Source organism: Alligator mississippiensis, chromosome 14, assembly GCF_030867095.1.
Source record: "Alligator mississippiensis isolate rAllMis1 chromosome 14, rAllMis1, whole genome shotgun sequence".
NCBI lineage: Eukaryota > Metazoa > Chordata > Crocodylia > Alligatoridae > Alligator > Alligator mississippiensis.
In genome coordinates, this window is record NC_081837.1 from 43,597,180 (window position 1) to 43,617,388 (window position 20,209).

The 20,209-nt window shown below is 51.3% G+C and overlaps 1 protein-coding gene across 2 annotated transcripts in view; it reads right to left on the reverse strand.

Moving 5' to 3' along the window:
- Positions 1–136: 136 nt before the first annotated feature.
- The window catches only part of LAMB3 (laminin subunit beta 3), a 41,505-nt gene continuing 21,432 nt past the window's right edge, over positions 137–20,209 (reverse strand). For both annotated transcript variants that reach the window (XM_019499872.2, XM_014598884.3), the window contains exons 8-23: positions 19,625–19,812; positions 18,892–19,012; positions 18,053–18,241; positions 17,783–17,938; positions 16,494–16,690; positions 14,148–14,259; positions 13,471–13,843; positions 12,854–13,014; positions 10,781–10,989; positions 9,098–9,301; positions 8,725–8,869; positions 5,439–5,646; positions 4,064–4,205; positions 3,391–3,567; positions 2,465–2,618; positions 137–853 (exon numbers count right to left, since the gene is read on the reverse strand). In XM_019499872.2, the coding sequence (XP_019355417.1) occupies positions 720–853; positions 2,465–2,618; positions 3,391–3,567; positions 4,064–4,205; positions 5,439–5,646; positions 8,725–8,869; positions 9,098–9,301; positions 10,781–10,989; positions 12,854–13,014; positions 13,471–13,843; positions 14,148–14,259; positions 16,494–16,690; positions 17,783–17,938; positions 18,053–18,241; positions 18,892–19,012; positions 19,625–19,812 (2,870 nt within the window). In that variant the 3' untranslated portion in view covers positions 137–719. The remainder of the gene's footprint in view (positions 854–2,464; positions 2,619–3,390; positions 3,568–4,063; positions 4,206–5,438; positions 5,647–8,724; positions 8,870–9,097; positions 9,302–10,780; positions 10,990–12,853; positions 13,015–13,470; positions 13,844–14,147; positions 14,260–16,493; positions 16,691–17,782; positions 17,939–18,052; positions 18,242–18,891; positions 19,013–19,624; positions 19,813–20,209) is intronic.

Genomic DNA, 20,209 nt, shown 5'->3' on the forward strand with positions numbered 1-20,209 from the left:
ACTAGAGATGGAAATGACCTATTAAATCCCTTTAGTCCAATTCCAATTGCAAATGCAGACTGGCTACCCGCAAAGCGCTAGGTTGTAAATAAGCAGGTTGCGGCAGGAAGTCAAGCAAGACATTTTTAACTCAGTCTGGGAGTTGCAAGTTCTAGTGCTTTTATTTGCAAAACTGTTGACTTGATGGCTGATAACATCATCCACTCCTGAGCATGTCCTTAAATATAGTGACGGCTTTGTTCCTGCCCCTGCTACCTATCTTTTCAAAGAACAAAATTACAGTGTGTTTAAAATGTTACAAAAGGCCACATGTGATGGTTAACTTGAAAGGTGAAGTCCAGGTAAAAAAAAAAAAATAACTCCAGTGGCTGAAGCCAAACAACCTCCCCCATTTTGGTTTGTGAATCTCCTGAAGGATTAATCTGCCTTCCCTTACAAATAATGAAAAAAAAAGCCTCTGCAAAGAGTTCTCTCTCCCTTTTCTCAAGCCATTGGATGACTTCAACCCAAGCAAACATTAATTCTGTCCAGGGGTTTGCTCTTTTAGCTCAGTGCTAGCTCCCCCACCCCTAGGTAAAGTGATTCTATTTACTAAAAACAGATACTTTGGGAACAGGAAAACTCCAGCCAGGAGATGGGGATAAATACACCAGACAGTGTCTGAGCAGAAGGCAGACAATGCAATTACCCAGTGAGATGGAGCCCCAGAAGTTCATTTATTAGCAGCTGTTGTAGTATGAGACTCGTTTGTTGATATCATCTCGTATCTTTTCCACGCGCTCTTCCAGGCCTGCCAGCCTGGCTGACTTCAAGATGAATGCTTTGTTGCTTGCCTGAATTTCTTTTTCGATGGCTGAGGATAGAAACAGGGTTAAGGGCTGAGAAAGAGACAAAGACATCACCCCCAACCATGCCCTAGGCCTGCAGCACCTGTCTGAAAATGCATTTTTCAGCAAATATTGTCAGCACTCAGCTAGCTGCATATAGGTTGTGCTGAAACCCACTCTCTCAGTGCCTCATAAAATCAAGCCCAACCTAGGCTATACAGGGTGTTTGAGCTCCCTTGCATTCAGTGTTTCTAAGCTCCATCTCGTTCAGACAATGCCACTGAAGTTGCTGGGAGTTTTGCTGCTGACGTCAATGGGAGCAGACGCAAGCTCATAACGTATGCGCATCATGTTTGGGAAGGGAAATTGCACGCTGGCCTATTTAGCAACATCAAGATTCCTTGCTGTGCTTGGCAGCCTACAAACAGCCCTAAATGCCTGGCATCAACAGCAAGCAGCAGTATCGTGCGAGATCCCTGGCACAGAGAAGCACCTTCGATGAAAGACATCCACTTGCTTTAGCAATGAGGGTGATGCCCAGGCCCCAACCTGATAACTGCTTGGACGTGGGGCCAATTGATCAGTCATTCTCCACCAACTCAGAAGGTCCCAACCTCTTGGTGACAGCACTAAATCTACCCACTGGCCAGCACCTTCTTTGAGCAAAGTCACTAGATTTGAAAGCTTAAAATGGAAGCGAGCGCATGGAGCAGGAGAGCATTAGAGGCAATCTGGGACTGGGCATACATTTACTTTGAAGTCAGGTGTTTCTTCAGCACATCCTAGACTCCCACAAGGTAGCTTCTGTCCCAAAAGAAGTGAAGCATTCATGCAGGGTCCCCGGAGTACTTCACAGCCCACGCTGGCATAGCGTAGCTAAGCTAGCCAGGTAGGTCACAGTTCCTGACTGCACTGCATGACCTGAATGAAGTGCTAAGAGGACAGGCTGTGGAAGGCTGTTTGAGATCCTGGTGGCAGCACACTAGTTTTTCTCTCCAGCTGCAAGCTCAGATCTCAGCAAGAATCCAAAGTACCTGTGCGTTTGGTGGGTGCTTGTCCCAGTGCCACGGGCTCATAAAATGCCCATGTTACTGGCATGGAAAGTACATATAATGAAATTATAACACTGAATTCACCCCAGTGTGGCCAGGGACAAATGTAGCTTCCATTACACAGCAGACTTATATAGCAAAAGTAATGACTGGAGCTGAGAAGAATGCAGTACAATTCAGTGAACTGGTAGAGACAGTAACCAATCACTTAACTGCAAATGGCAAGGATTAATACAAGGCAGGTGATTCTCCTTCACGGTTCTCAGAACCAGCATACCCAATTTTCTAGGTTTCTGCGGGCAACATTTTTCCTCCAAGCTCTTTGCTTAGCAGGATATTTTGTGCATCTGCAAAGCAGAGCTTCTGGTTCAAGACTTGATTAGATTGGGAAAATCTGCACCAGCGTAATTGCATCCCATGCCTCATGCTAAGCAAAGCTCACATCAGTATGTGATGCTGCTTCACAGCCTCTCACTATTGAGTACACAGCCCCCGCCCCCGGGCACACTCCCTCACTCAGGAGTCGGCAGCCCGTCTTCCCCTCTCCGAATCATGTTCTGTCAATGCCTGCACAAAACCTCTTACTTTCCATCCTGAGCATCATGTCCAGAGTTTCTTCAAAGATTGCATTTGCCTCCATGCCGATATCCTGGATCCTGCTGCCCTGTACTCCCTGGACTGAAGTTTGGCCCATCCGCCTCTTCAGCTCGGCATACTTTTGTTTCACCTGATCAAATCCCTGTGAGAAAGAATGAGCAGTGCACACGAGTTCAAGCAGATACACAAGGGGTCCAGTGTTGAATCTGCCTATGGAGCTTTGCATCGTCGATTGTCCTCGTTACTATTATATAAGAGCACAATAAATTAATGTGATGCTCTACACAACAGTCAGGCTGTGTCTTGATCTCAGGGTATCCCTAAGCCCGTGACTGAGACAATCTGAGATGGGCTGGACAAGCCCTGTTTCTTCTGCTCTTCCTCTAAAGCATCTGTTACTCCCTGCTGTCAGAAGCAAAACACGGGCCATATGGATCATTGGTCTGACATAGCGAGGTAGTTCTTACCTCTTTATAACCTTCACGTGTGGCAGTGGTTTGGCGTTACCTGGGGCACAACACACAATAGGGATCACCCCCTCTCAGAAATGACAGTGTGAGTGCAAACAGATGCTGCATTTACCCTGGGATAAACTCTTTTATCCTGGGGGAAAGTGAAAGTGTATACACATCCATGCCCGTTGTCCCAGGATAAATCCTAAAAAAAGTTTCCCGGCTAAGCGGTAGTAACAGGTTATCCTGGGATATTGCAAAATACGTCTGTACAGTTATGCTGGAATTCCACCATTGAATCAACGGCAGAAAAGCAGTAGTGCGTTCAGCCACTCACTGATTAGAAAGGTGATGTATGTACACACCACTCCAGGAATATTTTTGTTCTGAGACAAACGCAGCACCGTTATCCCGGGACAAACGCAACAAGTCCTTCCTGGGCTCCCCAGGATCTCTGCATACCTGTTGTGCTCTCCAGGCTTGCTCACTGGCACTTGCTGCACTGTCTCGTGCATCTGCAGCCCGCAGCCGGTTCTGCTCCGCCTTGTGCCGCAGCTGGCTGAGCCTCTCCGTGAAGCTGTCCAGCTGAGCCGTAACCTGCCTCAGGTTCTTCTCAGCTGGGCCAAGGACACTCTGGATCTAAAAACCCACAAAACTGGTTATTTAAAAGAAAAAACTCATCCCAGAAACACACAAATGAAATGGCCAGTGTTGTGGGCTGCTCTTAGTACACTATAGCTGATCTGCTGGTGACTACAGCAGCTACCGGTCAGTCATCCAGGGGCCTTGTGCTAGGCAGTGCACAGCTGAGCACAGAAAAGACAGCTTCTATCTCTGGGTGCTCGGAGCCCAGGACTGTGATAAGATTTACTAGGGGGATATGCCAAGAAACAGAGCAAGGATGCAGGGGAAGAAAATGTGGGGGCTAGGAGGAAATCAGACTTGTTACAAGTACGCCAGCTTCTTGGACACACTGGTGGAGTCTCATTTTCCCAGCTGGGTGGGATGGAAAAGGGCAGTAATCAAGGCTGCCTGGTAACCCACGCGGGGCGACACGGCTCTCAGCTGGGGCCTCCACAATGAGTTGCAGAGGAGCAGCCCTGAGAACGTGAGAAATTCTACAAGTATCGGTCACCTCATCTATGCGATCCTGGACGAACTGGAGGGAGTAACTGGAGCCCCTGATCATGTCCTGGGCCTCCTGAAGCACTGTGCGTGCTTGTCTCAAGTTCACCACCACCTCTTCCACGTTGCCCTCGACTGCATTGGCCCGGTTCCTGGGGAAATACAGCAAGGAATCGTGAGCGTGTCATCATTAAAGACAAGCAAGCCAGTCAACTATGGTTGCAGGTCTGAAGTGAAACTGGTACCACTGTATTTAACAAATAAGGGAGCTGTTATAAGCTTGTAACAGAAGCTAGACATCCCAAAGCCACTGTTCCTTTACCACTTGATCAAACTTCCTTTCAAGAGCAGCCCTGCTTTTACTTTGTACCATTAGGTAGGAAGGGAAAATAAAGCTGTCCTTGGAAAAAAAATGCTGTTAATGAGCAATGTGGGGCAAGAACAACAATCTCAGGGAGAGCATCTTTTTCTGCTGCAAGTCAGTTCCACGTGACGCTGTCCCAGTTTGAAGTGGGACCCTGCAGAATAAGAAATGGTAAGTAATAAAACCTTCCTCTAGAAACGTTCATGCAAGTCTGCCTCCCGTGTCTCACCGCTCTCAGCAGATTACATAGGTATCAGATGCTTCAGGAGGTTTATGCTTTTATCTTGCTAACCTTCTCTCCAGGTTATTGCTACAACAGAGTCGCTAGAAGACGAACAAGATGTTCCAACTTCACAAGGGCACTCCATGACTATCTTTTTGAAAGGACTATAAGACAATCCTCCCAAGTTTCACCACATAATCTTCTTGTTCTTCCCTCCTTAAGAATTGTGCAAGTATGATGTAGGTCACCAACAGTGAAAGACACGTGACACCAGATACTTCTCATCACAGGAGCTCAGGAGAAGCAAAGTATATGTGTATATGCACCCTCCTACTTAGACACCCTGCCCCTGTACCTATAATGAGAGGGTGTCAGACTTATAAGCAACCAAATGTAGTGTGCGTATTGTGCTTTCAGGTAGAGATACCAGGTGAGAGCAGAGGCCCCTTCTTCTAGGCCCTGTAGAGACTCACAAATCTGAGGCTAGAGCCTCAGCTGGTGTAAGTCAGCAGATCTCCACCAAAGTTGCTTGTACCCACAGAGGAGCTGGCTGGAAGTTCAGTGAAAAGGGACCCTGGTTATCCTGGCAGCAGAACACACCTTGTGCCATGTAACATGGGACAGGAGCAAGAGAGACAGACTTGGGGAGTGGGGGGGAGCACCCCAGTGGAAATGGGTCTCCACAAAGACCTCCCTCCCATTCACAGGGGAGTGCAAATGCAGGACTACCCCCACCCATCCCAATGGATGTCTGGCCCAGCGCGCGTCCAGTTAGCCCAGTCACAAAGCCCAACTCACCTGGCTTGTTCAGCCTCCTGCTGAAGCCTCTTAGCCCTAGCAATGTTCTCAGCTGTTTGAGCAAGGATGCTCTCCGGGCATTGCAGCTTGGCAGCCAGGCTGCGGATTTCAGCCATCTTCCTCAGGATGGCAGCAGTGTCAGCCGGGAGACGCAGCGAGAGCACGTAGTCGCTGACCTCTTGGATGGTCGCGGGGTTGGTGTCTGGGTCTAGAGAATTTGCCAAAAAAAACAGAGTCAGGAATGGGGGCCGGAGTAGAGGAAGGGCAAAGCATATCATTTGGGGCCAGGAGAGTGAGGGAGAAGGCCACATAGCTGGGAAGTGGAGACACCAGGGTTGGCTTCCTCTGGGCCACGCTGCTTCCTCCTCTACCAAGAACTGGCCAGTCCCTAGAGCAAACTTAAGCACTAGCACGGTCAGACTCAAGGCGTCTGACTTGACCCACTTGCACCTGTGCTGAGATGGCACTGGGAACACTCCCCGCTGCTACTGCTCCACCACACATCCACTCACTGATGGACAGACAGGAGCAGTGCTGCGTCCCTCAGGACATCCACGTTGGTGGGTCCTACCAAGGAGAGGGGTATTTAGCAATGTGTCCAGATGGGTTCAGCTGCTCTGGCCCGTGAGCCTAGTAGGTCTTGCTTTTAGAGAGACAACAGGCTGGACTGTACTCTGCACAAGTTAGCAAGTTGAGCTGTACACACTAATAAGTCAAGCCAAGTCAGTCCCAAGGCTGCTGCGATCATTGGACCACCTTAGATGCTGTGCATCATTAGTGATTCTTCAGGCTAACAACAAGTCTAAATTTGTCCCATTCTTTCTTTCTCTCTCTTTTATTCTGAATCCCTCAATTGCAGGTGTGCAGCAAGCTCTCCAGCATCTGCCATGCATTACAGACTTTGCTGCTCTTTTCAGGCTGTACAGCATCATGATGATGGATGGATCAGGCTTCTTTCTCTGTGGTTCTACATAACCTTCTCCAGGTTTCCCTCCTCTCTTCCTGGATGGCACCTGTGTTCTCATTTTACATGAAGGTTATGCCAGGGGCTAGGGTGTCCCAAGAACACCGTTTATTGTCATCCTTCATGTCTGTTCCTCTACTTAGAATTTCTGATGTTGTAAAAAACTCCAATGGACTCTGAGCATCTTCCATGAACACTGACTTTGGGAATGAGCTGATCCTCTTACCCATTTCTGCTGTTAATCGCCATAAAGGGCAGACAAAACTTAGGTGTTCAGTATGCATTTTTTTGCCTCAATGGTGAAAATTTGCCCCTGCTGCCAGGTATAAAACAAGAAAAGGCTTACATTTACAGAGAACACTGCAATGAAGTCAAGGACAAGTGCTTTCCTACACTGCTGCTAAAGACAACGAATGACAGGGAGAAGAGATGTACAAACACCCAAGGACATCGGTTTGAGAACTGGCTCGTGCTCAGTTAGATCTTCATTCATCAGTAACACCAGGCAGTACTACATGACCTGATTTTCTTGTTCAGCTAATGCTCATAAGACTGATGGGTTATTAAAGTTTGTGAACAATAAGGCAAACCACTAGCTTGTAGGGTACACATATATTCTTTAGCTCAATTAATTGTCTGTTCCAGAAAAGATTTGTTTGAGCATGTTTCTGGTCAACAGGTATCATTGGAAAAACAACTTCCCAGGGTCTGAATGGTGAGGAGAAGTTCCCGTCTTAATGGACAGTCATTGATAACCCTTGAAGGTAACTTCCGCACAGAAGTCATGGAGAATATCCTCTGCTGTAACTGCCAGGGGCCAGGATGGGCCAAGGCAGCTTGCTTGGAAATCTCTCACTGCCAGGGCCCAGGCTACAGCTCAGTCCCTTGGAGCCATCACTCCAGCACCTTTCACCAATGCTGTATTCAGCTGATTTTGTTAAATCCCTGAATGGCCACCGGAAGCACAGCCACATCTTTCATTACTGGACTCTGCAGCACAGAAGGCCACAGTGGAGCAATTTCTACCTTTGCTGCAGCCCATTAAAGTGACTTCACAGATGGCATTTACAGGCCGGAAAGTGAATGGGCCGAGTTCATCTCTGGTATAAGGCCCTTGGAAGTTGCTGAACTTACACCAGAGATTAATTTAGCTCTGTGGGAATGGCACAATCAAAACCTGAGTTGGCTGCTCAGGTCATGGTCATGCTGCAATTTCATTCCTTGAGTGCATTTCCGTGAGAGCTGATTGAAGGCTCCCACACACATCTAGCTGCTGTCAAATACCACTCCACTCCGATTCCTTTGCAATTTTCCTTGTGAACATGGTTCCACTGTATGAGTTCACCAGGCATTAGTCACAGTTACACCCCAATGGTACGCGCTCGGGCAAAGCAAAAGTATCGTTCCCTTTAGAAGAGGTCGTATCAGTTCAATAGTGTTAGACAATGCATATTAAATGCATTGAACCCCTCGACAATTCAGTGTGAACAGATACAAAGATAGTGTTGGGAACTGCAAGGTGTTATTAGAAGCAGGAGAAACTGCTCGTAGAAAAGCGCTATACTGTTTAGATCTTGTTCACACTCGGGCTTTAGTGAAACAATGCATGCAATACTGACAAACTTTTGAGAGCTTCTGGACCTGTTTTCCTGCAAATCTGAGGCAAGAGAATGATATAAAACTAGGGCAGGAAGGGACCTTAAGAGGTCAAGCAAGATCACTCCAGTCTGAGGCATCCCAGATAAATTACTCTCACCTGCATGTAAAAATTCCCAGTGACCAAGATTCCACTAAACACCGTTTCCAGTGCTTGTGTATCTACTGAGCCATTGCAAAAAAGTAAGTGAAAAAGTCAGTATGACTTAGTCTGGGGCTTCATATGAATCCTGACTTTAAAACAGAACTGGGAGGCATGAATACAGCCAAAGAAAATAGCCAGGCAGTTTTCTCTGCGACATCCACAGCAGTGTGGAAATCCTGCGGTTCTATTTCCCTGCTCATCAGAAAATGTTGCATCTAGGTGAACAAATTAGGGTGATCCCAGGGGCTAAATAAATCATGCAAATCCTTTGCCAGGACACTGCATGAGATGTAAAGACCAGGAGAGATTGCCTGTACATTTATGAAGACAGGCAAGCACTTGTCCAGGTAAATCAGGTACCAATTGGGCTCATTCAGTGAGAAGAGGAGTTCTCTAATCTGCATGCCAGGATCCCTGCCTTTGTACCACCGTGAGGGCTTGCCATGCACAAGCAGATGTGTATACACCAGTAAGGAGCCCCTCAGAGCCCTGCCCTCATGCACACAGGCTGCTGGGTTTACCTGACAGAAAGCTGCGCACTTGCTTAATGAATTGCTGGATGCGTCGGACATCTCCTTCTATCTGGGTCCTGGTCACGCTCATCTGGTCCCCTAAGCGCCGTGTGTTGCTCTGGATCTGGTTTGCAGCCGTCTCTGCTGCCCTGATCTGCCAACAGCAACAGCCCCATGGAAGTCAGTTTCTAGCGGGCACAGGGCATCCTAAACTTGTCACTGTACCCTCCCCACAGCCCTACCTGCTTATCCTCATATCTGCTTCATGAAGGGACCTTCTGTAGTACAGTATATTGAACCCAAGGGCAGCTCCTTCTTGCCATTGCCTTATGTCCTGGGGAACCAGCCCAGGAGCCCATGGCTCTGAGTGCTCTGTACCTACCAGCTGAGTGGTCTCCTGCAGATGAACGTTGAAGCTGCGGAGCTCTCTGGTGGCTCTCTCGGCTGTTCCAACGGCGCCGCTGGACAGGGAGAAGATCCCTCTGCAGGCAAGACCTTCTCTGCACGCAGTCCCATTGCCCCGTGGGCAAAGCTCTCCCTCGCACTCCCCAGGTGTGCAGGGCTCCACTCGGACCGTGCTGCACATCTAAACGCAGAGAGAAAGGACAAGGTGGTAAGGAGACCACTCTCCTTGGTGCTATTTGGATATAACGGTGCAAAGGCCGCAGCACCGTCAGAGAGATGCAATTCCTAACGCTGACTGAAGAGCACGCATGCATGCACTGGTCTTGCTCAGCTACTGCTGTACCCTTCAGTAGCGATGTCAGTGAAGAATCACAAAGGTATAGCGCAGGGTGAGCCAAACTTCTCAACCCTTCTAGCCACAGGCCACAACCCAGACCCCGCCCAGCATGCCCCAGAGTCAGTGATCTGTGCATGACTCCTCTTGCTTCAGGACCTGCTTTTTACTGCCTGGGAGCTGCCTGAGGCTCATGAGCTCTGGTTCAGCCCCCACTCCCCCCCAGTACATGCCACAGAGGAGTGCGCTATAGCATGTCAGAGAAGATGTATGCTAAAATACTTTGTGGAGCGTGATGGAGGGCATAAGGCGTGTCTGTATGGAGCAAACACGCTGTACTCCATGTGCGTATATCACATGGAGCGTACGGGGGTGTCTGCACAGCTGTATGTGCTGCAGGGGTGGATGTGGGCACAGTATGGAGCATAGTCAGCTCTTGCTTTGGGAAGCGGGTATGTATAGCCTGTCAGCTTTCAGCCCAAAGGCTCTAGTGATTCCTGTCCCTTGTCTGTTCAGACTGCTGGGAAACAGAGGAAGCTCTGCACAGCCCAAAGCAGTCTCAGAGATAACCCACATACTTCAGTAGGTCTCAGTCCCCAGGCCTGAAATAAGCTGTGCAAGATGCCCATCAGTGTGCGTACCCTACGGGACTGGCTGACACAGGGGGTACCAGGTGGAGAAACTTTGGCTACTCCTTTATCCGCAGCATTGGCCACGGACGGCACATCAGTGTCTAACAATGCCACTGATGTCCTGCCAATCCGGGCACCCAGAGCAGGAGCGCATGCAGATGCAGAGCTGGCCGGCACTGGCAATCCCCGCTTCCCTGCCACAGGCAATGCTATCACTCAGGACTGCTCCAGTGCTGTGAAAAGCAATGAGATGAGTGGTCGGTGGTCTCCACAGCAACGGTTCATCAGAAGACACTGAAGGCAGAGGATATTCTCCATGAAGGGGGTCTCCATGGCAATAGCAAGGCAGTGCAGGGAGGAGAAAGAAAGACAGACCTTGACCAGACCAGAAACCAGGCAACACCTGGGTAATGGCAGGTACCAAAGCACTTGGACAGTCCCTGCACCAGAATGACACCTCCCTTGCTGCGTCCCATTGCACTGTGAGCTGCTGTGCCGTGAGCAAGCAGCACTCAGATTATGCTCCAGTGATGGCCTCAAGCAGCAACCACCCAGGAGCCAAGGGACACACCTGGCTATGGTGCATGAAGTGGGCACAGCACCTTGTGCTGGGGAGGGCAGAGGCCAAATGAGGCTGCTTGACTGCATGCCTCTCCCCCTGGGCACTTCATATCAAGGCCCATGTCATTGTCACCTTATTGAGGGTAGGTGTGAGGTTGGGGGAGATGGCCATATCATCCCGGAGTCTCTTCAGCTTCAAGGTGTGCTCTGCAATGCCTCTTTCAAGCTGCTCTGTCATTCTCTGGCCTTCCCTGGCCTGAGCCAGCAGGCCAGAGGTGCCCGTTATGCGGCTGCTGGCATTCACGGATGTCTGGTATGCGGTACTGATGGTCCTGAAGGCTCCTGCAGGAATGAAACCAAACAGAACGTGAATGGCTTCATGACTCAGAAATGCAGCACTGTGAGCTCAACCACTGACTTCAGCCTGCGGAGGGGGAGGGGGAAGCTGCACGAGTGATTAGTCACCAAAGCACAGATTAAAAGCCCTTTTTCAAATAAATACCTTGTATACATTCCCTCCCGGGGAGCTGCAGAGCTGCCTGCAAAAGCTCACCTCCACGCTTGAGCTACTGGCTTTGAATGAAAAAAAAGAGTCCCAGGCCCCGATCCTGGCCTGGCTGCTTCCCAGATGTGCTCAGGGCATGCACCAGAGCAGGTGGACTCCAGAGTGGGTAGAGAGATAGGGACCACAGCTGTTCTCAGAGACACCCAAGCTATTGAGGCCCCCAGTGGCCTGGCTTCATAGCTCAGGATGGCATATAAATTGCCCTATCCCAACATTGGGAAACGAGAGAAGGGAGGGCAGAAATGTTGCTAGTGCTGTTGCAGGGGCTCTGCACCATTCAGTGACTGCGCTCTGTTAGTGCAGGAACCCCCCACCTGAGAAAAAAGCCTGCACGATGGATCAGAGTTGTTTAAAGTGACTAAAGCACGACTAAGGATCTGCTCCAACAAGCAAAAGCAGAGGAGTAGCACCCACGGGGGAGTGAACACACTTGAACGAACTTTCATTTCTTTGTTAGAAAAGAACTCATTTGCTTCCTGCTGAGCTCTGTTCGGAGTTGGCTTTGTACCTGAAATCACATCCCACTCAGTATCCTCCACTCCCCCAACCCCTCAAGCTTTTCTGGGCTAGGCACTGAATGATCTGGATCTTCCCACCCCAGAAACTTAGCCCAACAGGTCTGCTGAAGGGATGAGGGGAGGTGGGGACTCCATTGTAATTGCTGCAACTCAGCCTCAGACCTGAAGAAAGGCACATTGTGCCCAAAAGCTTGCATAACGTCTCTCCCAACTACACAGCTAGTTTGGTAAGGCAGACTGGCAAACAAACCTGGCTTTCCAGCATCCAGCAGCAGGACAGACCCCCTCCCCCCCCAACACACACACACACACACACACACACACACACACTCAATGCTGCTGCAGATCACAAGGAGAACAGCAAGGACTGTGCTGTAAACCCTGCTCAGACAACTAGAGACAACTGAGAGACATCCAGCGACTTAGCACAAGCACGTGGCAGCCCCTGTAAGCCTCAGAGGTCACTCTCCTGCTCCTCAGCTCAGCACAGAGAAGCCAGGAGTGGACTGGGAAAAGTACGGAGGGAGAAGAAAATGAGACATCTCCGGGAATCGGCTACCGCAGAGGGGTCACGGCAATTCAGCACCGCCACCCTCATCCCCATAATGCTTAATTAGCTCTTCTTGAGGGCTTCTGACAGCACTTGGCTCTCGCCCGTACCCCGCCCCTTTCCCATCTGTGCAAAACTTTCATCATTTCAGCTCCCTGCCGGTCTCAGTGACAAATTCTCACATGGGCACCCCCTGCTTTAGTTAAGCTCACACTGAGTCTTGGGAGGAGCAGAGGCACTTCTACAACACATTTGCACTTCCTGGAAGACAGAACAGCAGGCCTGGTGGGATAGCGCTGCCCCAGGATAAGCCTTCCAAGTCCAGAGCCTTTGAGATAAATTCTAGCATCAGATAAATCAGAAGTGCTGCTGCAAGCATAGAGGTTGAGCAGCGAGTGCCTCTTATTCGCATAACCATTTGCTATTCCAAAACTGGCTGGGGACTTAGGGATGCTCTTCATTCATCCAACTGCAGGAAAGTGGCCAAGAGCCAGCATCATTATGAACAGTAAAGCTAAATCAAATACACCGTGGTGGCTGTGGTACAAACGGCAGAGAGCCAGGAGCAGGTACCTGAAAGGTCTGTGCTGCGGCTGACTTCGAACTCCGTCTTCTTAGTCTGGTACTGGGTGTTGATGAGAACCAGGCTTCGGTTCAGGACATCCAGACTGTTGAAGAGGCGGCTGGTCTCCTCGCTAAAGCCCAACTCAGGCTTGGTGGCTTGGACCTGCTGCCTGCAATCCAGAAAGTAGAAACCATGCTGAGTGGTATTTCTTGACCTGTGTTGCACCTAGAGGAGCCAGCTGAGATCGGGGCCCTTAGGTTGGGCACTGTGCAAATGCACAGCGAGGGGCAGGGCATGCTCAGACTGGCTGGTTTAGAGACAAAACTGACCAAGGGCCAGAAGGGAAATGGAGACCCAGGCACTTCTCAAGGGTGTGCAGCAGAGACCAGATTAGACCCAGGTGTCCTGAGGCCAGGGCCAGTCTCGAGGCCAAGGGTGTTGGTGGGAGGAGTATGTACAGGAGACTCTGCAGACTCCCCTTCATATTCCCTTTCATGATCATTCTCCTAAGAGCCAACCAACATAGGATAAAAGCCTCCTACTGCCACCAGCTGGGGATATTGGTTCAAGTGTGAAGGGCCCAGACAGAGCCTGGGTGCTGTCCAGATGAGAGGTAGGCTCTTACCTGATTGCAGTGAGTGTGCTGGATATCTGAGCCAGGCTCTGGTCTGTCACTAGGGGTCTGCCAAGCATCCCTTGGAGTTGCCGGACGTTGCCTTCAGCTTCCTGGAGGCGGGTGCTGAAGCTGCCAGATGCCGGCCCTTGCTCCAGCCAAGAGCTGGAGTTCCTTAGGCTGGCACAGCGCAGGCTGAGCCGGCGGATGTCACTGTCATAGGTCTGGAAACAGGGGTGGCATGCCTCGCAGTGGGCAGAGTTGCTGCAGTAACCCCGCTGGCACTGGTCACAGCGGGGCCCAGTAAAGCCAGGGCGGCAGAGACAGCTGCCACTGGCCTTGTCACACCCCATCTCCTCTGTGCCCTCGAAATTGCAGTCACACGCTGTCGGGTGGATAGAGGAAGGCATGGTGAACCCATGACAAAGGAAAGGCAGTCCCCCTCAGCCCCCTACCCCCTGCACGGACCATCTTGCACCCAGGGTGGCTGCCAAGGACCCAGCAAATATCTGTGGGAGGGAGGGGAGATGCAGGCAGGCTGCTGCAGAAGGGCAGTTTCTCATGCTCCAACAGTAGAGAGAGCTTGTGGAAGAGGCTAGTACCAAGACCAGGGCCAGGAGCTGTCGTCAGATGCAAGCACCTTTAATTGGGGCTGAAACCCCCCGTGACAAAACTCTGCTGCCTCGTACCTCTGCATCCTGCCTCACTGTCTCCGTAGAAGCCATCCAGGCACTTCTGTTCCTGTGTAGATGAGCACGTCAATCCCCCAAAGCCTTCCTTGCATCGGCACTGCCCTGTGAACTGCACCAGACAAGCACATCAGTGACGGAAAGGCTTTGACAAGGGTCTTGGAGGTGGGGGTGGGATCCCTTGCTGGATCTCTTGAATCCAAGTCACTTTGGAAACAGCACCCTCTTGTCAAGTTCCCACTACTAAGATCGCAGGAAAGCAGAGCTAAAAGGGATCACGTGGATCTCCACTCTCACCCTTGGTAACAGCTGGATATTTAGCCTAGGGTTTTCTCTAGTAATTATAACCCACTTCTCCTTGGTAGGCATGTCTGGCTCCCAGTAAGTGGCCTGATTCATGGAGGTGCTTGAGCCCTTCTGGCTCCTGCTATTTGAGCACACAGTTGGGGGCCTGAAGATAAGACACTTACATCAATAGGCATGTGCCTATGTTTGTCTAGAAGCAGCAGCTTGGCCAGCCTTGGCAATGATATACTGAAAGTCCCCTCCCTGTAGCCTGCCCTGTGCTCTGATGTATGAGCAAAGAGTTGGTTTCTTGCCCTTTGGCTGGAAGAAGAACCGTAGCATAGGGGTTGATTTTTCTGCCATTGCTACAATTGGCAATGCAAATGCAGGGACACTGAAATACTCCCATGTGAATTATGCAGGGAGAAATGGGGGAGCATTTACTGCCTTTCAATGGGGGGGTCACAAAGTCCCTCATTGCTCTGACTGATGACCCCCACTTTGATCCATCTCAGGGTTCGTATTCGTCCCAACAGTCACTAAAACAGTGGGGGGGAGTTGACACAGGGATTTAGTGCCACTTGTTCTCTGTGACCTTGGGTAAGTCATCTTCTGCATCTATGCCTTGGTGCATCGGGTGCTGAGTGGGAACCACGAGCCTTTTCTTTTCCTCCTGTCCTTTGTCAGCTTTGTCTGTTTGTCCTGTGCACTGCCCTGGGCAGGGGCTGGGTCTTACTTGGTGTCTGCAGGGTAGCTAGCACAAGGGGACTCCTCACCACTGCAATACAAGCGCTAAAGAGCTTCGGGTCCCGTGTTAAGCACCCTCATTCTCAAGATCTGAAGCTTGAGGTGTTGCACAGCAGAAGAGGAACCAACCGCAAAAGTTAAGACCTGGGCTGAGGTCGCAAATCGCTGCCAGAGCTGAAGCCAATCTCTAGTTGGTCTAGTAAAAGATATCACCTCCACCACGAGTTCTGATTCCTTTTAGAAGCATCACTTTTCCTAGTCTTTCACCTGCATTTTCCAGCCACCTGGGATGAGTTGCTGTGTTCTCACTGACTAACAAGGATAATTAGTCCCCCTTCTGTTATGCGTTAAGATCTATTTGGACTGCCCTTCTCAAGAGCAAACCTACAAGACAGCTTGGTCTTGTCTCTGTAGTTACTGGTTTCTCCTCCCTTCCAGATCCACACAGTGCTCTAGGTCAGAGATGGCAGGCTACAAACAACAGTGAGATGCTTTAGGAAGCACGCTGTCCTTTTCTAGCAGGGAAAGATGGTTGGACAGAACAGCAGGCAGGACGAAGGCCTCTAATGAGAGGCCTCAGGGCTGTGATTACGTGGTGACAATGGCACTGTGTCACCATGCTGCACAGCAGGGGCTTGGGCTCTGGCGGCTTGTGACTTTCTCAACTGTTTTACCACATCAACCAACCATCCCCTTTCCCTTCTCGACAAAGACCAGCCCAAGCCCAGCAAAGTGCAAATGGCTCCACCCATTGATCATTAGGACAGGCTGGAAAATTGGGGAGGGAGGGGACATTGCAAAAGAGGGTCTGAAATGCATTATTTTTTCTGATTTTTCCCCACAAAAACTATGTCCACATTTTGGCCAAGTCTGTTAAATACTCATAATGGCCCCTGCCCACACATATCCTGCAGCTACCCTTTTCCACCTTTCTGTGGTACTATCCAAGCACCTCAAGGCCTAACATATTTACCTTGTACACCCCTGAGTTGGCTCCATTTTACAGATAAGCAAACAGAGTCACAAAGTGGCTGAGTGAACTGCCCAAGGACATGCAACAGGTTTGTGGAAGGCAGGAACTTGAACCCAGGTCTTACAAGGTCCAGGCTAGAGCCTAGCCATGGCACACCATCGAGTCACTCTGTGCCATAGCATGGGTCCCTAACACAGCGGGCGCAGTCTAACCCTGACCCTTGACAGCTCCTGAAAGGGTGGCTGGAGCTCTGCAGCAGTGCAACATAAAGGACGCTGACCTGCAGAGCTGCTGTGCCTGCTTCCTAGAGAGCTCCCCAGGACAAAGCCTTGGGCCAGTACCTGGTTGCACTGGGGGCTGAGGGAGTTGTGAGGGTCGCAGCTGCATGGCTGGCAGCCCTGACCGCTGGCAATCTTCCAGTGGTTGGCAGAGCACTGGTCGCAGTTGGCTCCCACCACGTTGGGCAGGCAGAAGCACCTCCCGGTCTCGTCATCGCAGGGCTGGTCCTGGCGTGTCCCCTGGAGGTTGCAGGTGCATTCTGCAAAGCAAAGGGGCTGGTTTAGGCAGAGCTCTGGGGCCAGGAGTCAGCCTGGCTTCCCACAGGGCACAGATTCCTGTGCCTGGCATGCAGAGGTAGGGAGGGAAGTTTTGACTACAGGAGAGCAGCACGGGGCAGCTGTGTCTGCAGCACTGCCCACCCCCAGCCAGTATCTTGCACTCTCTGGAAAGGGGTAAAGGCAGCTTCTATACCACTTCCCTTCCCCTCCCCTCCCCACCTGCACCTCTTTGCCCCTGGGGATGCAGGTGCTATGTATCTGGTTTAACGCAGTTGTGCACCATCAGATACTGCACCCGGACTCTGACTCTCGGGTCCCAGTTCTCCCTGTCTGTGGCATGGCAGATGCATGGAAGCGATTCCATCGGGGAGTCGGTGCCTGAGCTTGCTGGCTAGGACAGCGATGAAATCCAAGTCCACACTGCCACCTGCTGTAAAACAGCTCCAGCCAAACCACTGAATAAGCCTGTATTTTAGCAGCCTCTGAGGCACATCGCAGAGCCCAAGGCAAGGGCCAGCAATGGATGAGTACCGGAGCCCAATGCCTGGTTCTGTCCTGACAGGCACACAAAAGCCCACCGGAGACTCCAAACACCTTTCCAGCACCCAAGCTGGTGATGCTCCTCGGAACAAGCCTTCCCATGCAACCCCAGTGACTTCTGCTGGCTGCCAGACTGGAAACAGCTTCTCATGCTCAAGAAGAGGACTCGTTTTGTGACCAGCTCCTCAAGTAGTCACCCCATAGGGTGGTGCTTAGCAGTGCCCAAATCTGGGCTGGTTTGGAACCAGATCCCATCCAAAGCTCTCCAAGAAGCCAAGTAAACAAGTTGGCTTGTTCCTGCAACCGGGCAGCAAGAAGGCTCCAAGAGAAAACTATGGGTGACTTGGATCTTATATGCACTAACTCATCTCCCTTGTAAACCCTCTCCCAAAGCCAGCTTGCATCTGTTTCCATTGCTTCATAGACTTTGGGCCTAGAGCATATGGTTCGATTGTCTAGCAGCCGCCCTGCATCTCTCATCCAGCACCCCCGTCCTGAGCTCAGGACTTCGTGTGTGGCTCAGGCAGACTCACTCCTGCATCCCTGGGGGTTGGAGTTGGCGAGCTGGGTGAAGCCGGGCTTGCAGAGGTGACAGCGTTCCCCCTGCACGTTCTCCTTGCAGACACAGCGCCCTGTCAGAGCGTCGCAGATGGAGCCGGGCACGGTGCCGTCCGGGTCGCACTCGCAAGCTGAAAGCACACACCCCTCCCATCAGTGACAGCAGCCAAGGAGCTATGGGGAAACCACAGCTTAAGGGGCTACACTGGTGGAGGGAAGCCAGGCCCCTGCTAGGGGCCACTTACGTAGACAGGCTTCTGGGTGGGCCAGGTCTTGCCGGCGGTTGCGAAAAAAGTTGGTTTTGCAGCGCTCGCAGTTCCTGCCCTCCGTGTGGTGCTGGCAGTTATCACACACACCCCCGCTCACCCCGCCGCTGGCTTGGTACACAGCTGGATCAAAGTGGCACGTCTCCGAGTGACCATTGCAGTCGCACTCTAGGGAGAGGGAGAGAGTCCCGGTTGAAGGGCTGGAGTTTGCAGAAGCCAGCAGCTCCTGGCACTCTTTTCTCTTGCCGCTAGATGGGGCTGCGGCCTCCCACGTGCTTGGAAATGCAGCAGCCTTCTGGAGCCGGCATCCTCCCCGCCTGCCCTTGAGGGATGCTGCTGCTTAGCCCCAGGCACGGACTACGTCTGCTCCCGTGTGCTGAGGGCCCCACTCCTTTCATAGTGGTCCCTCCTATAAAATAATAATAGGCATTTCTGGGAGTGGTTCTGCAATGCTCTCCTGGGCTAATGCATATGAAGGTCCAGCACTATCCTGATCTCCAAAGCTGTCTGGCTAGAAGGACCCAGACCTCCCCACACCCACCGCCCATCAGCAGTGACTGCTTCAAATGATTCTAAGGGATTGTCTCCATGAACCATCAGCAGCCTGCTGGTCCAAGCTGAGACAAGGTGGAAGACAGACACATTGATACTGAGTCAGGTCTACCAGCCAGGACCTCTCATTTTTTCCAGCATTCAAGTGAGGCAGAGCCGTTGTGCGGCAAATGCTTCAATGACTATAATCTTAGCTTGTCTAAGTCGAGGGACAGCAAAGGGAGGGGGCAGCAGAAAAGAACAGGCAGGCAGAAGGACAGACGTACTCCGGCATTCATGGGGGCTACGATCCTCCGCAGGTCTCCAGGGCTGGTCGTTGTAGAAAGCTGCACAGCGACTGCAGTGTGGGCCGGCGGTGTTGTGTTGACACATGCAGTGTCCGTGAGCCTAGGAGAGAGACAACTGTCACACCCTACATGCTGCAGCTTTGCAAGGTCGGGGGTTTATCCCTCTCATTCCCCATCTCCTCCACATGAACAAGTTTCCTAAGAGGCAGGACACTGTTAGTAAATCCTGCTTGACACAGAGCCAGCTGGAAGCATTCGGGCGTCTTGAATTTGTACCAAATGAAGGGTCCCCAAGGCCCAGCAGTGAGAGCGGCCGTGGTCCCAGCCCTTCACTGCTGGGACATGCTGCCAGTAGGCACTGGGGCAATGCACAAGTTAACCCCCCTCCTCTCTGTGCAGTAAAACATCTGGCAAAGTGGGTTTATTCTTCAAACCCTGCAGGGCCTGAATAAATAGCAGGGTTTTTGCTCCCTGGATCCTGTATCAAACCCTGCCACCTCCTATCTAGCCCCCGCAGAATGGAGAAGTGCATCCCCTTCGCTAGCCTGGGATGAAGCACTCCCACCCTCTTAAGGGGTGTCATGATGCCAAGGTAATCCCACCAGGCCTGTAAGACCACTCTAGGGAATGGGACAGAGACCAATGCTACCGCAAGGACTCAGAAATCACATGGAGGACATTTCCCTGCTTCACCCTGTGCTCTAACCCTCACCACGGTGCTGGTGTCTCCAGAGGGAGAGCTGGAGGGAGCACAGCGGTCAGCATGTCCGTGGCAGAAGCAGCTTCCTTGAACTTTCATTTCGGTCACCGCGTAGAAGGAGCTGGAGGCACGGTACCCATTATGTGGGAGGCGAGGCAACTCGGTGAAGTTGATTCGCAGGCTGGTGAATTCTCCCAGATCTGTTTGGGATGAGAGCAGACATGGGGGATGGCAGAGATGGAGACACAGGCCAGCAGGACCGAGAAGCATATGGTTTGGAGAGAACCAGCATCACGGTTGCCATTAGCCAGCCCCATCAGTACAAAGGTCCACGGGGGAACCAGCAGCAAAGACAGCTATTGTCCTAGCTGCATCTCTCTCCCCCTGTAAGGTCGGCAGCATCTCTCTGAGGGAAACAGCAAGGGCCAAACTGGTGCCTGGGCTGGTACTCCCTCTGTGGAGAGACAAGGGCCTTTATTGATGCCAGCACAGTGTCTACAACTAGCACAGAAATGTGCTTCTGAAACAAGCCTTTTTTTGTCACGCACAGCTCGGCAAAAGATGAGACATCTCGGAGGCCTAGGACTCGATTAGACT